An 18,901-nucleotide genomic window follows, 5' to 3' on the forward strand; every position below is an offset into this window, starting at 1 on the left:
GTAGGTGCACACAAGAAGCTATTTTCACACAAACAGGGATATCAGTGACTGGCAGAGGACAATGTTAAAAGTGTCTCCATGATAAATTCTTGTCCAACATCTAATGTAAAGGTCACACACATAAGTAGTGGAATCCAAAGTGTCATACTGTCACACTGATATAATTTTCATGTAATGCAAGACTATGCCAAGATGTGCAGTAGCTCCTCAAGACTTTACTAACCTGAAGTTTAAATCTACCATATTCACTTCAAAGTAGAACTTAAAATAAATACTGCAAACAGATGTTCTTGTTTCACCAGTTATACATGTATTGTTGTGTAATTCGCTATTCAGTCATGATTACAAAATAATTCTTTTTACTTGCAAAAAATATGATCAACCATGTTGTAAGAAATATTATCTTCATAACAATGCTGGTTAACCCATACCACCGGCTTTCCCCTCAATTATTTTTTTATTTATTTTAAGCCCAAATCATTGGTGCCTAACACACAAATGAACCCCTCTCTCTGCTCTCGCTGGCAGACCTCTTGGTGTCTCTCTCAGGGATCCCAGATCGTCCCTGAACCCCACCTTGGGTACCTCAGCACTCGCGAACGCTTATGGGCGTGTGCAGATGGCGTGCAGCAGCACTTGTGCGCATGTTTCATGTCTGGATGGTGTAACGGCGCAGGTCTTCATTGCATGGGTTGATGTCCAGCTGAAAGACGCTGCAAAATAAGAAGGAATCGCGCAATAGATCGGAGACTCCGACAAATCAGGTGGCATCATGAGCAAAGTGCAGGGTGGGATGAAATGTGTGAAATATCTGCTTTTCGCTTTCAACATCATCTTCTGGGTAAGTCCGCTTCGGCAGCGGTTTGCCAAGAATTAACGTTGTTTCTCTCTGAAAAAGCCGGATCACCGTTTTTGTTGTTTTTTATGGTTATTTATTTGTTTTGTTGTTTTCTCTTTAGGAAGTGAAATTGATTCGGTTTATTTTTAAGCGACTGTGGAGTTTCGTTGCCTTGTGAAAAACCTGTTTGTTCCTAGCCTTGTTTACACGTTCAATGTACTGAAGGCTGAAAGTCCGTCTATTGATATTATTTGGTATGGCTTTTAAATACAGCAGCCTTTGTTATTCCGTACAGAGTTAGGAGTTAATGTTGTCTGGCAGACCGCCTCAATGCACCTGCTCTGTTCACACCGTCTCCCTCTGACTCCACACTGTTTCCCAAAATTCTCAAACCAAACCTCAGTTATATAACCCAGAGTCTTCTTTTCATCTGCGTTCATTAGTGGCTGCTGCTTTAGAGTTGGTCATGATTTATTGTTGCACCAAGTACATGCTGCAACAAATACATCAGAGCTACTTTTCCAACACAGATCCCAGTTCATGATTTGACGTTGAGGTGTGACTTTCCTGCTGCAGGCGTGTGAAGGGTGCTTTTTTTTTTACATGCAGGGTTAATCTATTTGGGGAACATCATGAAAGGTTTTTGTTTTGGTCTGCAGTACTGCTCAGATAAGATTCCCCGTGACTCAGATTCACTTTCGATTATATGCAAATGACTTCTCATATGACATAAGTCTTTTTTTTTCTTGGTGTTTAGAAGGCTAAATGTGTCAAAGAAGTACTTTTAAGCTTCTAATATTTTGTCAGTTTGCATGTAGACTGTAGTATGCAACCTTAAACATTGGATCAAGATTCATTCTTTTTGTATTCTTTTATTTTAATTATTCTGCGTGAATCAAAGATTATAAGTATTCCAATAAGGTTTTAGGTTTGCCTTTTTTGTTTTCTGTTCTGTTCACCCCACAAATGTATCTCATAAACTTATCAACCCTGAGTTTGGGAACATCAAGGAAAACTCTTGCCCCTACTTGAGGCTGCAAGAAACCCCCCCTTGTTTAACTATTATCATTTTCAATCAGTGATGTGTTTAGATAAATAGATACATTTATTAGGTCATTAACACAGAGCCTGTTTGGGTTTACTCTTGTTTGGTTTTCATTGTTGTCTCTTGCAAAAGATACTCAATATTTTACTGCTAAATGATACAGTGTGAGTTTAACGGGCTGCATTGACTCATTTGTGCTCTGTAAGACGATCACTTGTGTCATCCAAAGTGACAGCAGCCTCTTTGTTCGGCAGTTTTGGGACTGAAAGCAGAGCTGTTGTGGTTGTAGCCAAAAGGGGCGTACAGTACGCTGTCATTTTGGGGTGCAGAGCCAACAAGCAGCCAATGCCAGTGTGAGTTACATCACCCAGGCACTGTGAGGCTGGCACAGCCTGTGGCTGAAATGCACCATGGGAGATGGACCGCTGATTCTGATGCTAATTCTTGTGTTCAAATGTGGTACTTTGATGGGCCATGAGGATGCATGGGCTGTTGTTGCAGCGTGGCCTTATTTTCAATCATTTTATTGTCAGAGTACCTCACTACACCTTCCTAAAAACAAAAAAAAAAAAAAAAAAGTGGCCCAGTCCGGACTGAATTCCCTGCAGTGAGGGTTGGAGCTGCAGCTTGAGTTTTGTTCCTTCGCCTTGAGGCGACTTTTTGTTGTGATTTGGCGCTATATAAATAAAATTGAATTGAATTGAATTGAATTGAACTAACAGAAGACACTTCCACTCTTTAGTTTGGGTGAATCTGAAGAGCAAGTCAGGAAAAGGATCTCAGAGTGTTACTGAAGATGTGCTGCTTGTTCATAGAACTGTGGGATTCCATGCTTTTACAAAATTTTGAAGCTGAATTTTTTTTCATCTGCATATTACATGTGACACTTGTCCTGAAAGAACATATAAGGAACATGGTTAGGATTAATATATAACTATGACACAGACAATATCTTTTACCCTTAATCCACATTTGTCTTTTTATTCTTTTTGGCTTTATTTTTGGATGTTTAAATTAAATAATGTTATGTAGGAGGTCAAAATGATTCATTTTCTCAGAGTAAAACCTGGTTTCAATCAAATGTGTTATGGTAAGTCAAGCTCTCCTGGAGAGGAAAGATGCTACTCAGCATAGATACTTTTTTGTCCCGTCCCCCCAGTTGGTTGTCTTTGAAAAGTCCTCAGTCTCTTGAGAGGTAAAGCATCAACATTCTGAAAGTTGTTAAATAGGAGGGGAAAAAGCCTGTGAGTATCATTAGCCACTTTAGCATCACCTGCAGAATCATAACTACCTCATGATAAATAAAGACTAAAAGAAAACATGAAAGTGCTCACTGTTTAACTGTGAAATTATTTCTGCACAAACAGAAGAACTGCCACTGAAGAACTGAACAGTCATCGAATTCAGCAGAACTATAAAGTCACAAATAATTTTGATTTTATAATTTATCAATCCACAGGTGTCTGGATTGTTGGTGCTGGCGGTGGGACTGTGGCTTAGGTTTGACCCAAACACAGTGGACCTCCTGACAGGCGATGGCGCCCCCTACACCTTCTTCATAGGTATGTCAGAGATTCTATAGCCTCATACATATGCCTGTCTCATCCTCTGCAGAATAAAACATATATGTGGATGTGGATAAAAAAAACTAAAATCCAAAATGGATCCAATTATTCGTATTCATTTCTTCTCAGCAGTTCACCATCTTGATGGATCTTGATTACACCATCTTGATTACATGGACCCCCTTGAAAATGAGATGAAACATCCCTACATGTTTATCCACATTAAATAAACGTTCAATGTGTAACATTTTAAAGGTGCCCTAAAAAAATCACACATACAGAGAAGTAAATACACGTGTACACATGCGGATGAGACCAAATGTCTGGTACTGTTATCCCTTACAAGTATGAAGAACCCTTCAAGTACTGCTTGACATTTAACAGCCACATTTTATCTTCAGCGCATCGAGATGTTTTACTTCTTTGCACAAACCACAAGGAAAGTTTGTTTAATAAAACATGTTAGTTAAAACATGTTCACAGTTACTAGGCCTGTTTAAAGGAATTTCTCATTTGAAGCCCTCAATTCTTCACTTTCACTTTGAAAGTGGCTAAAGTATGCGCACAGAGGAAGTGAAATGTGATAAACTGATTGAAACTTTCCATTAGTGGCAATTCTCCTGTTCGTGGGATACGAAGAAATTCAAATCTTGACATAAATGCTTATTTGGTTTTGATTCGACTGAAATAGCATAAAAACGACCAGTCAGAAAAATGTACAAACGATGCACGAGAGCCTTTAGCTGATTAATGAACAGCTCTGTCTGTTTGCTGAAATATCGTATAAGAGTGTCTTTGCAAAGCTCACACAGTAGATTATTAAAACATACAGTAGACAAGACAAACAGCTAGTGTTCAGCACTCCATACAATAGGCCTTCTCTCTGACAGTGTGTGGGAGCTGATGATTAGAATGAAGCCTATTCTTGTTACTCCCGTTTAAGCCATGACCTAAAATGGTGACTTCACTTCATCAGCTCTCTGCTCTGCCTTCGTGGAACTGGCTGCCTCTCTCAGGACATGAGTAGCAGGTTGGGTGGGGCCAGTGACAGAAGACTATATCCTGCTTGCAAACCTAGTAAAAAATGAAATTAGAGCAAAGAAGAGGGGAGGGGGAAGCAGCACAGGGCAACCAAAGGCAGTGTTTTCGATTATAATTATGATCATATTGCCAAGATTACAACCTAAAACATTTCAAGATACAGTAGAAAATAAAAAGTACCATGTTACTTAAGTCATCTGTTGATGCAGTGTACTCCAGATGAGGTAACTTTTCTCCAGCTTGGTTTTATTTGATATGCAAATATCCTGGAATTTCTCTGTTACTGTGTTACATCTTTATGAGTCATTTTAATCAAATTCTCTGTCCCACTGTTCTTTACCGTCCCCTCCTCACTTTCCCATTTGCAGTGATTATATTTCTCACTTTAGGTTTAGCAAATCAAATGTAATGTGAATTAGATTTTCTTGATTGAAGAACATTTGGAGTGCAGTTAAAACTGGAGCATATGTTGGTCTGATCAATATTTTGGAGGTAAAATAGCTGATTAAAAAACTGGCAGAAACCCTGGAAGGCTTCAGAAGGGAAGGAGAGAGCTAGACAGAGAGTTTGTTATTGCCACCTCTAAAACGAGATGCTGTGACTAATTTGTAACTGTGTGGAAAAAAATCTCAGAGGGTGGGTGTGATCTGGAAATCTTGTTTTTCTGGCTACTGTACGAGACAAACATGCTTCACAAACTGGGTAGAGGAGTATGCTGATGTCAGGTCTAGTTGTCAGCCAGTTATGAGCCAATTGTATGCCTGACATCAGTTGTTACTGTACCATCAGTAGGGATCCTCTAATACTAGTGGGCTCACAAACCCAAAACTCATGTCTTCATCATATAAATCTGCTACTTCTCCTGCCTTCTAATGCAGATGTTTGTGGCTGTGTTAAGATGGCGCCAAGATAGTTTGTTGGTAGTCCACATAAACCAGCAATGCGGGCTGCACTCTGTAGTGTTTTCCCTTAAGCTTAGTCTCTGTTCTAGAAAAAACTGAGGTTATAGCATACAAGGAATTTCTTTGTAGTGAAGTCAAGCAGAAAGCTGACCAAGCCACAGTCTGAATTACTTGTGTGTGGGTTTTGGGGTTTTGTTTTTTTTTTTCCTTCAGTGTCATCAAACTAACTGTTGTCTTTCGGAGAAATACATGCAAGTGCACCTCCATAGCCTCTGCATGAGCTGAATTCCCACAGTTGCTCTTTCTGCAAATGGACAACACAAGCCCATAAATCCGGCATTTAACTGGAAACACTTGGGTTCTGCAGAGGATCACTTTGTGCCTTTGCAGCCAAACGTTATAAGCTTCCTGGGCAAAACAACTGACTGTTGCTCCCACTTCTAGCAATGAGACTAAACAGAGTGATACCATAATAAGGCAAAGTGGCAGCATTCTCTCTGAGGGTTTCACTTTCCATTCTCTCACCTTTGTTACTCTCTAGTGTGTAAACAGCCATTACATGTGTATATAGGATAGAGATGGAGCTAAACTGAGAGATGTTACAGATGTTTATACTCAATAATTTGTATTTCTAAAAGATACGTGAAGCAGGAAGTACACTTGGCAGGTGTCTGGTAGATGGTAGATACCTCTGGATTTAATGAGTAAAGAGCAAAGAGCAGATATTAAAGTTAGTGTATAAGTGTTGGAAAAAAATGAGCGGCTGAGATCACTTCTGTGTAGACAATTGTATATAAATTGAAAGCTTTCATGGTCCATTATATTTTCCATTGCTTACCCAGACAACTTTCTTTGAAGCTCTGTATCCCTCTAGATCCCTTCAGCTCAGCAGTGTATTCGCCTCGTCTTTACCTTCCCTTTTGTCGCACAGCAAGAAAACAACAGCTTGCATTTGCCCCATGTGGATTAATTAAATTGCTGCAGTGGTTGCTGCCTGTGTCACCGATTAGGCCCTTAGCATGGACCTAAGGGACCTGCTTGGTGTATAGTTACAGTGTGAGGGGGCTCAGTTGCAAGGACTAGGAGCAGGGGAGTAGACCGAGAGGGTGACGTCACTCAGGCTTGAGGAGAGCATAGATGGTGGCAGACGCAGTTGAAATCTGCAGCAATCAAGCCCTCTGAAAATTAGATTTTGGAGGACAGATGGCATCTGTGTGCTTCTTCACCCTGCAGGAGCATGAATGGACAAAGTCTAAGTAACTGGAAACCCTACTAATGCATCAAAAGAGTCAATTAGAAGCATTGTTTCTCAGTGGGCTCTCTAGGCCTATTAGTTTTCTTTCAAATTTGATTATGATTTTGAACAGACTCTGCCTATGCCTTAGACAGCTACTCTATATACGGACAGGACTTCAAGCTATTTCTGTAGCTGCCCAGAGCAGGAAAGAGTCCAGAACTGTGTTTTGTTCAACCCACCTTTTTTCAAGTGATCAGAGATGCTATAATGTAACGTTAAGAACATAATTCATTTGTGCCAGAGATTCTATGTTTCAGATCATGAAAAACTTCAAATTCATTGTTTAAAGTAGCCTAATAAATAGACTGAATTGTGTGAGTCTATTCAGAGATGTTCTGCTACCGAAGATGCTTCCACCTACAAACACAACACAAACAATCCTTTTATAAATTCGGCTCCAGCAAAGGCAACCATTGCATCACGCTGCCACCCTCAGTGGAAACTATAAACTGCAGTCATGTGATACTGAGAACACCATGATCAGATGCTTCTCATATGTCTTTCACAATCTTCTTGTTTATAAAACACAAAACATTAATTTTCCATTTTTTTCATTTTAAATGCACTGATCTATCGTCTGGTCTCTCTCCTCAGCCGTGTACATCCTTCTTGGTGCCGGTGCGTTGATGATGGTCGTGGGGTTCTTAGGTTGTTTTGGGGCCATTCGTGAGTCTCAGTGTCTTCTTGCATTGGTGGGTTCAAAGCGTCACCTCTCATTGCATTTGTATTATTTTTATATTTGTTTCCATGAGGGTTAAATTGATAGTACCAATTTAATGGTACTAACACTGAAATAACTTGATGTGTATGCTTCTGATGAGTGATCGCAAAGATGTATAGAATTAGGCTGTCTAATAACAAATGAATAATAGACAAATATTAACTTTAGTTTAGTGTAATCTTCTTTTTTTTTTAACAACAAGGCCCTTGTTTTCTCCATTTGTATAAAAGTGCAGAATTATACATTTCTTTCTAAGGGATTTCAGAAGAAATCACCAGGAACAGCCCCCAAAATTGTTTGGCCAACTGTTGTTCCCCAATAAATGAATCAATCACTGATTAGTTTTTGTTTTGCGTGTGTGGATGACTCCCACTAGAGGACGATAATAGTCCTTGTTTCTGTTCTGCAGTTCTTTGCTTGCCTTGTGATAATCTTTGGAGCAGAAGTCACTGCTGGTGTGTTTGGATTCTTAAACAAGGAACAGGTGGAGTTATTTGATGATTAAATACAAAATAACAAAAAATATTCTCTGTTTTTTTAAATCCCATAACTAACAACCTTTTTTTTCTTCTTTTAATAACAGATTTCTGAAGAAGTTCAAAAGTTTTACAGTAGCTCCACCCTCGACTCTAGTCCAAATGGAACTGCAATAGTAACGACTTATTATAAAGCTGTGAGTAAAACTTCGCCATCATGTTCAGGGTTGCAATCAATACCATTAAAATCATGTTGTGTTTTTGTTTTTTTTTTTACTTCTTTTTATATTTGCAGCTGAACTGTTGTGGAGTTTCCACATTGGAGCCAAACGGTCAGGTGTGTACAGACTTCCCAGAAGACGTCAAGGTAAACCCCTCTGCCTGCAGGGACACTTCATAGTCACATGAGGGCAGTAAAACACCATTTTAAAATGAAGCACTATTTGCTGTGATGAACCTACTTTGCTGTGTGCAGAAGGATCAATATGAATGTTTCTTGCTATTTTTGCTTGATATTAGGACTGCCTGACTGCAATAACAGACTTCTTCGATGAAAAGCTGTATATCATTGGATACATAGGGATTGGTATTGCAGGAGTCATGGTGAGAAAAGTTTGAGTTTTTTAATTAATTGTGACCGATATTCCTCAGGTAACCACAATATGTGTCTGTGATTTCAGATTATAGGAATGATCTTCAGTATGGTCCTGTGTTGTGCCATCAGAAACAGCAGGGAGGTTATATAATTGGTGAGCTGACCCCCCCCCCCCCAACCGTCGCCTGATCATATGGTTACACAGCCCTTCATAATCAACTTGTCTGCATGAGAAGGGAAACACCAAAGTTACATTTCACAGTCACTTCTCTTAGTCCAAACAAGTGCGGTGGGGGAGGGCCTCCGAGTATCACAAAGAGAGAACAACAAATCTCAATGCTCCCACTTATCCACGGACCACATTCAACACGATACGCTGGATCGTTAACGTCACACCTTCTTCTTGAGTCCACCAGCACTGAAATTCACTTCCCTCTTCTTTTCCATAACACATGCTTTGCTTTTAGCTCGACTCTGTGACATTCCTCACTTTTAACACGTCTTTGTTAGACTGCCGGTGCTCCGCAAAGGCCAAAGTGCTGCAGTTGTAGATGCAACACAGCACACAAAGCCTTCTTTGACACAGGAATGTTGTGACTGGGGAGTATTGCTGTAAATATGGATCCTTATTTTCACTTTGTGTGCTTTAGCGTTTTGAGGACTAGCCTACCTTTGCAGAGTAAATTTGCAGAGTAAAATTCCGTCATGTGCCTATTTATTTAGTTACGATCAAGCCTCCTACTACTGGACTGTTTGCCTATATCTTTTGATTTGAATATGTACACTGCACCAGTGCTTGCTTCCTGTCACCACTTTTAAGTATTTCTACCGTAAAGCACAATAGCTGAAGTGTAGACATGATTTGAAGCCAAAGGGTTAGGATGGTCTCATGATAAACTGCGGCGTTGTAAATCTCCAAATTCATCTGACAGCTAAATAATGCTTTGTGCTGACCTCTTCTGGAGCATGTTTGGGATGTAACAGTGAGCTAGTTTGCATTTTGTGTGAATTTTTGTGGATGTAAATTTTGTTGGTGTGCCAATAAGATGTGAATTATAGAATAATATAGTTTGTCATACTGTTAACCGTAATAAAAACATTGGGTGCTTTTATTTAGATGTTTTCAGCTTCTGTCCTCTGAGGTGAATCACATGTGTGCTTCTTGTAAAGTGGAACAAGCTGAGCAGAACTTCATTGTAATTTGTGGTTGGTGAAGTTCCTGAACATGTCAGCAATGTTCTGCTTAGGTCCACGGATGACAAATTTCAGTCACATACAAGGCAAGAGTTAAAGGATATTGACTAATAATACTATTTACTGAAAATACTAGTGATGGTAGTATATTCTATAAATCAAGTTTATAGAAAATATCAAGTGTCATGGGATTTGGACAAAATGTCTCTACACAAGGCCTGCTTAGTACTTGCTCATACAGAGAAGTGGGGAATTCCACCACAACAAGGTATGTTTTACAATTTTCAAAGACAATAATGAACTGACAAAGTGAAATATTACACTGACTTCAACTTCACCAAATGAAACCATCTTTTGCAAGATCTGCCGTTAGTTAGTGTGGACTAAATCATTCACCTCAGCATGTGAACTCGCTCAACCGTGATTTGATGCCCTCCTGGTAGTAAAGCTTCCTGAATGTGTGGATCAGATTCAGTCAGCCTTTTTAACAAAAATAACTGCAGCTGCCTTGCATGAATGTACAAATGTGCAGAGAAGAAAATAGCGCTGTGTGCTGCAATATCTGGCTGTCATTTGACTAAAAACAAGGGACTAGTTCTTCTCATTTTCAGCATCTGGGATTCCAGATATTTGATTTGTATAATACAACGTTTATGGTGAGCCTTGGTACACCCCCTCAGTTCATTCACTCTGAAACAAGTCAACTTTCTTCCGATTGGGTGTGTGCATGAGATAGCCTTACTAAGGAAATCACTGATGTCAGCAGGAGGCCAGAGTCGAACAAACTCTTCGTAAAGGAACATTTAGAAAAATCGAATGTAGTATGTTTACATTAATGAATATGTCATAAAGCAATAGTTCTGAACTACCACAGTTATTCAGAATACCTTCATAGCCCTCAGTATTTATTCAAACAGTACAAACTGGGTACTTCAAGTTTTTTATTAATATACACAAGTACAAAAAGCCATTACAATCATTGGTATGTAACAGTCTTTTTTTCTTCCTTTTAAAAATAAGCTCACAGTAACTGTAATAATGCTTATATTCTGTCAATTTTGCCTTGCAGAATCAAAAATACATTTCAAACTGCTTTGTTAAGGCATGAATCACAAAGGACCTTCTGGATAACATTTCAGATGAAATATAACAAGTGTGTGTGTGTGTGTGTATAGACAAACATAAAATGTGCATGATTGCATCTCAAGTTTATGACAGTTCACATAGCACTAACCAACTACTGCACTAATGTCAAGTGTAGGACACAGCTTATGGTTTGGTAAGCCATATGGTCCCAATTTCATTAGGAAGGTTCATGATTAGTTAAAGTAAACATGTACACAAAGCAGTTCACAAAAAAAGCCTTTCCAGCAAGTTGTGTAAACTGGGCCCTGTGAATCACTTTCAGACTTTTGTTTCTAGATTAAGGCTCAGCAACATGAGACAGCAAAGAAGGAAAAAAAACATAAATAAAGTACTACAAACTCTCATAACAAACTACTTTAAATAACGTCAAATACAAGTTTAAAAAAAAAAAAAAAAAAAAAAAAAAAAAAGAAAAAGGAGGAATAGAAAAGTCGTGATCAAGAAAGCTAGCTCCCTTCCCTCACAGAGGGAAACAAAACAACTGTTTAGGGTCGAGAGAGGCCCCAATGCAGTAAAGCTAACATATTCAAGCGCAAACACTGGCTTCTGCCTACTGAACAAGTAACAAAAGGGTTTAAGTGCAACACCACGTTTTGACCGTAAAGATAGTGAAATCATAGGTCTTTCTGTCTACTTGTTTTTCTTGCTGTAAACTGAATACATGTAGCAGCTAGGTTTTCTACCAGGTCCCATGCATAGCTAGTCAGCAAGATGATATGTGCTCATGGTCCTAAGAGGCGCAGGGGTGAGTTGTCAAGGATGTATTCACCAACACCAAGAAAGTACATAACCTGTGCAATGCCAAACAGAGGTGCGATGACCAGAGCCCGGCAGCTGGCACCTTTCAGGAATGCTGAAGGCCCCTCCTTCTGTATTATTTTACTGTCAAAACAGAGGAACGAGTTTATTCATACACACAAAGGTAGGAAAAGAAAAAAAAAAAAAAAAGGACGTGCAATTTACGCAACTGTAAAAATGATTCACTGTCATACCTTACACAATCCACCACTCCACTGTAAGTCTCCTCACTAGCCCCCTTGTTCAATGACTGCAGTCTGGTCTTCACCACTAGAAGGAGAGAGGGGGAGAGAGCATGGGGGGGGATTGTTAAAATTCCAGTGTTGCTAAGAATATTCAACAGGAGACAACTGGGTGATCCAGCTGAGGGCGGAAAAAAAAAAAAAAAAAAAAAAAAAGCTCACCATCACAGGGGTTAACAGCCACCGCAGCAGTGGATCCTGCAGCACAGCCTGAGAGGAAGGCCCAATAGAAGGGTGACGATGCCTCAGGACTTGGTTTGCCCAGGCGATTCAGATTAGCAAACAATGGGAAGTAAACAATAGAAAAGGGGACATCTCTGGAAGAAAGTAAACAAAATATTTTCAGACTAAAATCCTGGCAAAGTTCAGCTGCCCTGTCAGGGTCACACACAGCTTCTCATCGTGACGGTAGAAGTGATTTACCTCATCAGTGTGGCCCCCAGACCTTTGTAGAGCCCCTGGATGCCCTGCGTCTGGAGGAGTTCTTTTGCAATCTGTGTAGCCGACACAGCTCTTGGTGCAGAAATGACCATGCCAGAATTGTAAGAGCGACTGAGCACTGCATTAGTGGCCACAAGCTTTGTGGGAGTCATCATGACTGGTTTCTGTTGTTGGACCGCTGTACAAAAAACAAAAACCACACACATAAGATATATAATTATAAATGAGGAACACAGCTATAAATGTAAATTACTGACACTGATGCATTTAAAAAGGGCTTTGCATGCTTCTTACCAAGTCTGCCTGCATCCTGTAGTTGTATCTTGAGCATTTCCATGGGGGTAGTAACAATGACCTGGCACATGCCTGCACCACACCCTGCCAGCATCTCTTTGAACACTGTCAGCCCCTTTCTGTTAAGAGTGAGACATGTTTTAAGTAAACCACCTTTAAAAATAATAAATACATACTGCCCATTTCCAAGAAGATCCTCTCACAGAGTATGCTTACCCATCTTTGGCAAGGTGGTGCCGGAAGAAGTCATTGGCAGCCAGCTTGATTGCCTTCTCAGGGGTAACCAAGGTCAGATTTACAGCAGCACCTGAGGGAAAAAAAAAATAGTTAGCACTGAAGACAGAATCCAGTTTGCCATTCAGCACATGTACAAAAACATACCCCGCCACTATCATTACAACATCAGAATGTAAAGAGTTAACTGTACAGTTAATTTACACACAGACAAGACATATACTCAGCTTAATTGAGCTTAAGTAATAATTGTGAAGGGAATTTTGTCAATTCAAAAAAAAAAAAGAAAGTAGTAAACAAAATATCAGGAGGAAAATGAGAAACAAGCATAACAACACAACATAAGGAACAATAGGGCAATGAAGATCCAGAGGAAGATGCAAACACGAAATCTATGGAATAAACAGAATCAGGGTGTGACAACAAGCAACACTGTGTAGAGAAGACTTCAAGAAAGGAAATAGATTTTAGTGACAGGATGCATGTCAGTGAGTAGGTTAGTGATGACAGATAAAATAAAATAAAAAAAAAAACATTAGAGAAAGGACAGACTGAGTCCTTGACTATGCATGTGAAGACTTTGAGCAAACTTAAATGTTCTGTGGGACTGAAGATGAAAAAAAATTAATCTTTAGTTCACCACAGATTTGTTTGCAAGCTCAACCAAAGTCTGCAAAGACACAATTCATAGTCCGGAAAACAACAATAATCCAAAAGTTGACAGGACAGCAAGAAGACAGCAAAGTAGTTACTGACAAGTCAAATTACAGAACAAATAGATGGCAAAACAAAAACTTGAGCCTAGAGTTTTAAATAGAGCAATATTGTAAGAACCATTTAATGATTTGCCTCCAGCGTGGCTGCGCCTTATCGGCTAGCCTTCAATATCCCAGGGGGACCCAAGTCTGTAATATGAAAAACACAGATGCAAACAAACATTCCTCACACAGACAGAGACCCAAACTAAAAGGTCTCCAATTTCTTTGCAGACTTAGTTTCCTTTTCTAAGTGATACACTAATAATGAAAGTATATGCTCTCTGTTTTAACAAGTACAATATTACATACTATACTACAGTGAATGTAATACTTTGCATGAGACCATTTGACAACTTCTCCTTTACAACTGGACTAAGATATATAAAGCATCCAAACACAGCTAAAATGCAGTCCCTCAGTACTTGTTAAAACAACAAGTGTGGCCAGTGGTAACCGTATCAATGTTAACCTCACAACAGAGAGCTTACCCTCTCCTATATTTAATCCTCTTGCAGAACTTCTACCTCTGCTATCCTACTGCTTCTTAATATTTAGATATGTACAAGCCTTACCTCTGTACATTCCAAAGTATCCCTCTGATCGAACTGTCTTGACAAGGCAGTCCATCCTACAGAAGAAAGCAAGGTAAATATTACCGGTGTGACAAAACACGCCAGTTCATTGAGGCAACAGGGGGTGGACTAAGGAAATTTAAGTGTTACAAGAGAACACAGTTCAGTAAATTTCCACTCTATAAAGCAGTGCAAAGTGAGTAAAATGACCTCACTGGAGAGGAATTTCTTAAAACCTACATAGTCATTACAATTCAAGGCACAGCTGTCATTGTGAGATCAGTATGAATAGCACTGACTTACACCAGGGCGTGGTAGGTATAATACCTAGGGGCTGTGTGTTGCTTAAGTCAACATTAAGCAGAAATACTCACATGCTTTTGTAGATCTGCTGACCTCGTCTCTGATTCTGCAACCTGGTCTTTGCCAAGTCAATGGGGAAGACACAAGTAACCCCAACAATGCCAGCAATGCCGCCATTAATGAGTTTGGCTGGGAGGCTAAAGAGAGACAGCAAAATAAAAATAAATAAGTAAATAAATAATGTCACAACTTTAATGATGCTGTGTTTATTCTTATAATTTTGAAAGACAGACTATGATTATAAACTGTTTAGAAGGCTAAAAGCTATACTCCAAAGATAATCAGTTTACAATTACATGAAACACAAAAGCAGAAAATCATGCTAAAATAAGTCACCAAGCTTGTCTAATCATTATGAAATAATAAAAAACATTTGTATCACTAGACCACACATACACAGAATAAATAATGCATGAAGCTTACCTGATCTGCTGCTGAGACATGACAAAGTGATAAAGCTTTGAAAGAGTGACAAAGGAAGATGTATGAAAAAGTAAAAGCAAAAATCAGGTGATGTAGGTTCAGGTGTTCTTCAGTGAAGTGAATGAGCAGAGTCCTAGACAGATAAAGCAAAGGGAGTTACTAAGTAGGTTTCCAAGTAGTCACAGACCTTACAGAGAAGCTTATTCCACCCACGACGGACTTTAGGTTATCTATGTGCCGCACAGTCACAAGACCATGATGCAGCGGATGTGCTATACTTGCGCTATGAGTAGTGCAACCCGTGGGCGTGTTTAAGCGCACATACCGCACTCCATATATGGGCGTAACCATCTTTCATAAAGTTAAGATTCAAATCTGGCGGCTACTGCTGAATTTCTAAGTAACTCTTTCTGAAGGCCGAGGCATAAAATATAGATACTTTGTATTAATGTGAGTTACGAGGGATAATATTGATGCAAATCAACGAGATGGCGTTTCCATGCAAATATATCCCTCTACCGAGCATTTTAATTGCATTAAAAAATATAATAAAAAAAAAAAAAAAAAAAAAAAAAAGTACTGGCCAATGGAGTTTATACTATTTATAATACACGCTTTGGGTAAAAAAGATATTGACTACCGCATTGTTTTCAGTTCCACATAAAGAAAGTGGCTTTTGAAGGCTACTGTCATTGAGACGCCCATTCATTCATCAACATTATGAGAAAAAACGAATAAACTGGAGACAAAGAATCAAGCAGTGAATTTAAAACCATTTCTAAACTAATTGAATATAGATTATTACGGCTCAACTTACCAAATAAATGATCTCGCAGTAGTTCTTGTTTGATTGTTTCGAGCGAATAGTCAGTACTTCTGTCTCTTCCGCTAGTTGAAGCGCTAATATAGCTGAGGGTCAGAGTAGCTGGAATTTTCCACTGGCTTTTTTTAAGGGGTGGCGCTTATCTGACTGCCGCTTGACTTAAAGCCAATCACAAGTTTCTATATTGTTACTTTATTTTGATTGGAAGGTAGATACATCAATCATTAGCTGATTCACCAATTACAGCTTTACACTGCTTAAGCCCAAAAAGAAAGAAGCTATTTTTTGTTAAGTTTAAACATTCAGTTTTTCAGAAACAAAACCTCACTGTTAGATTAATTTAAAACGGGTCTTTGTTGGGAGAGATTACCGCATTCTTAGTAAAGAAGTCCTTCCCCATGTCTCAGAATAATCTCAAGTTAAAAGTGGATTAATCTTATTAAAATCGCCATGGCTTTGAGATTTGTGAAATGTGCTGTCCGACTGCTAATGGTGTTATTCTATTCGATTCGATTCTACTCTATTCTAGCACCCAGGGGCAACTACGGTGCTTCTTTAAATGACTGAACTTGCTTTTATTTAATCACAATTAGCCACTGTTTTCTGCTGAGCAGATCAAGATGTTGAATACAAAACGCATCATTAGTTCAAAAAAAATATAAAGAATTGTTTATAAAAGCTCATGCACTGAAATATTTATAAATTCTGCTTTCTATTTTCTAATATTGTCACTTACGGTCAGGATTTTCTCTTTACTTCCCTTCAGCAAGATAGCTGTGGGTGGGAAAATGTACCCCTTTCTCTTATCAGTCGTAGAATAGGTTGAACATGCTGTGATGAGCAGGTCTGACTGTGTCCAGCTGGATGATCCAGATACAGAGTCATAATTTGCTGACGAAGAAAAGGTATCTTCATCAATAAACCCATATTATAGTCATGAAAGTTTTTCTTTATGGTAAAATAAACGTGGCCTTAAAGTTTAAATGAGAGACACAAGACAGCATATCAAATTACTCAAAGGAATGTTTCCCGGTTTTAGTCAGAGCAGTGCATTCTACAGACAAGGCTTCAGGTTTTTACAATGTATTTTTTAACCACATAATTTGGAAAATTCCGGAGTGAAAGATCTAGAGGCTTTAAAGGTGTGGACACATCCCCAAACCAGGAAGTCGTTTACCTCTAACACCTACAGCCAAAAAAATAACAGTGAGGTGCATATACCTTGCATGTCATGTCAATTTTGGCAAGCGATTGTCTCTTTCATAACCACTATATAGTCATTTCTTCTCTGCTCACTGTTCACTGTAATAACTTGTAACAACATGCCCTAGTGATGATCATCTGGTCACTCAGTGTTGTTAAAAATGTGAAGTTCAATCAGACATATTAGCGTTATTGAAACAAATAAAAAATAGTTTTTCTGAGAACCTGTAATATAGAAAAGCCACAATCTTTTATACAGGCAACGTGGTGTGAAACTATATTATAAGAAGAAAAGAAAAGCTTAGGGAATCACCAAAGTCAGGGGGATATGTAATATCTATGGCATGAATAAAGATATTTCACAGAATAAGTACAAAGTCATTTTGGAACGAGAAGTAAATTTAGAATAGAGGAGCAAGTCAGTGGAAAAGGTCACTAGGACAAATCATAATACTTTCTTTCATCATCCTCAAAACAGTTGAATGAAGATAAAAAGACGAAAAAAAGACATCACATAAACCTATTTCTGTACAAATGTGTTTTAAGAATTGATCTGAACAGAGTGACTGATTCTACAAACTTTGCAAACTAATTTTATACTAAACTGAAGTGTTTGACAAGCAGACCAACCACCAATGACTTTTCCTGGACCCACTGGTGATTCCATTGCTACAAAAAGTTCTCACATTTTTATCTAGCTGAATAAACACAACACAAGCAAAACTTTATGGTTTGTCTGAATGAACGCGTAATTGGTATGTGCACAACATAGCTGGTTGCTTTGGAATGCTGACAGAGGCAAATTCCATGCTTTTATCCGTTAGGGTATTCAGGTTTTCAAAACTACACAACAAACTACACACCACTACAAATTTTCAGCCAAGCACATCAGACCATTGTGCCATACCAGACTGATTATTCTGGAGTCATGTCTGGTCAAATTTTAATACTAACAAAGATAACTCTATGTGTTAAAAACATTTTGCCTTCTCAACACATCAAAATTAGGAGGGGTGGGGGTGGGGGGGAAAGCATATGTAGCACAATATTTCATATTTAGTGACAAAGTCAGGACACTGAAATGCCTCATCCCAAAATGGATAACACTGCGCCATTTTGTCAGCTGACTTTTTGCAAGGTTAAACAGAGTATCAGGTTGTGGGAAGCTGTACAAGCTCAAAGCCGACTAGTGGCTCAGAACACCTGTGTCATTGTTGTGTAAACTTGTCCCACTTCCTTGTTTTCCCTTCATAGAGATAAGAGTGTCATATCCTGTTCTTACCCCAAAATTCAAAATGCTCCAAGGTTACTTCAAGGTTTGAAACACCATAATCATGTCAACCATTAGTGTAGTTAAACTTCTTATAAGGGGTTATGTTGATGAATAAAAGTGAGAAACAGCCTTTAAAGGTCTTTAAATGTTTTGTTGGCTTTTAGGTCACAGGACTTCTTTTGTAGTTCATGTTATACTCACTTCTCTTTAAAATGTTGTAAAGTGTTAAAATCAGTGAGGGCTGCAGAGCCAATAAAAAAACTTCCATCAGTGCAAAGACATTTTAAACAGAAGCTATCAGAAAAAAGAGAAAGCCTGTTATATATGTAAAGACTGAATATAAGATCATGAAAGAGAAATGTCAAAGAGCTCCACATGAAAGACTTATCATGCATTCTCACACTCTGAATTGCTGAGCTATAAATAAGCTGCAGCTGTCCCCCAAAATTCCCACTGTGCACTGGAAAATACACATATAAACACTGCATCAAACTGATAGTTACAGTGGACAAAGTCACACATTAAATTTGGTTTTGTTGAGTCTTCTAGTTATATTGTTTCCAAAAAATCTAGTAACGTATTTTAACAGCCTCAAGGACAAGACATTTAACCCTTGTCTCTATAAAATTTCAATAAAAACCAAATGCAAAAGTTTGC

General features: G+C 38.7%; 2 protein-coding genes across 3 annotated transcripts; one reads left to right on the forward strand and one right to left on the reverse strand.

The window, feature by feature from the left end:
* The first annotated feature begins 562 nt into the window (after positions 1 to 562).
* On the forward strand, positions 563 to 9,592 carry LOC146387599 (CD9 antigen-like). Its single transcript, XM_084929336.1, has 8 exons — positions 563 to 841; positions 3,343 to 3,445; positions 7,283 to 7,380; positions 7,819 to 7,893; positions 7,993 to 8,082; positions 8,181 to 8,252; positions 8,405 to 8,488; positions 8,566 to 9,592. Exons 1-8 carry the CDS (start codon positions 773 to 775, stop codon positions 8,629 to 8,631), a joined length of 657 nt encoding a protein of 218 aa, XP_084785462.1. The 5' UTR covers positions 563 to 772; the 3' UTR covers positions 8,632 to 9,592.
* A 1,009-nt stretch (positions 9,593 to 10,601) lies between these two features.
* On the reverse strand, positions 10,602 to 15,886 carry slc25a55a (solute carrier family 25 member 55a). 2 transcript variants are annotated; one of them, XM_084929334.1, is made up of 10 exons: positions 15,763 to 15,886; positions 14,946 to 15,078; positions 14,534 to 14,659; positions 14,160 to 14,215; positions 12,812 to 12,902; positions 12,596 to 12,714; positions 12,284 to 12,479; positions 12,023 to 12,177; positions 11,813 to 11,888; positions 10,602 to 11,702 (listed from the first exon to the last, which is right to left on the reverse strand). In XM_084929334.1, exons 2-10 carry the CDS (start codon positions 14,963 to 14,965, stop codon positions 11,543 to 11,545), a joined length of 999 nt encoding a protein of 332 aa, XP_084785460.1. In that variant the 5' UTR covers positions 14,966 to 15,078; positions 15,763 to 15,886; the 3' UTR covers positions 10,602 to 11,542. The 2 variants fall into 2 exon arrangements, with proteins under 2 accessions (XP_084785460.1, XP_084785461.1); XM_084929335.1 differs by lacking the exons at positions 14,946 to 15,078; positions 15,763 to 15,886 and having other exon boundaries at positions 12,812 to 13,734; positions 14,534 to 14,592.
* Positions 15,887 to 18,901: the final 3,015 nt, after the last annotated feature.

Source organism: Perissodus microlepis, chromosome 5 (genome assembly GCF_051167445.1).
Source record: "Perissodus microlepis isolate ML-2025 ecotype Zambia chromosome 5, ASM5116744v1, whole genome shotgun sequence".
Lineage (NCBI taxonomy): Eukaryota > Metazoa > Chordata > Actinopteri > Cichliformes > Cichlidae > Perissodus > Perissodus microlepis.

Excerpts from the sequence above, each read along its gene's own strand:
- LOC146387599 (XM_084929336.1), top strand. The coding sequence starts at position 773 with ATGAGCAAAGTGCAGGGTGGGATGAAATGTGTGAAATATCTGCTTTTC. Across the intron at positions 7,894-7,992 it reads GATTCTTAAACAAGGAACAG|ATTTCTGAAGAAGTTCAAAA; the intron begins GTGGAGTTATTT and ends TTTTAATAACAG. Across the intron at positions 8,489-8,565 it reads TTGGTATTGCAGGAGTCATG|ATTATAGGAATGATCTTCAG; the intron begins GTGAGAAAAGTT and ends CTGTGATTTCAG.
- slc25a55a (XM_084929334.1), bottom strand. The coding sequence starts at position 14,965 with ATGTCTCAGCAGCAGATCAG. Across the intron at positions 14,660-14,945 it reads ATGTCTCAGCAGCAGATCAG|CCTCCCAGCCAAACTCATTA; the intron begins GTAAGCTTCATG and ends GTCTCTCTTTAG. Across the intron at positions 12,903-14,159 it reads ATACTTTGGAATGTACAGAG|GTGCTGCTGTAAATCTGACC; the intron begins GTAAGGCTTGTA and ends TTTTTCCCTCAG.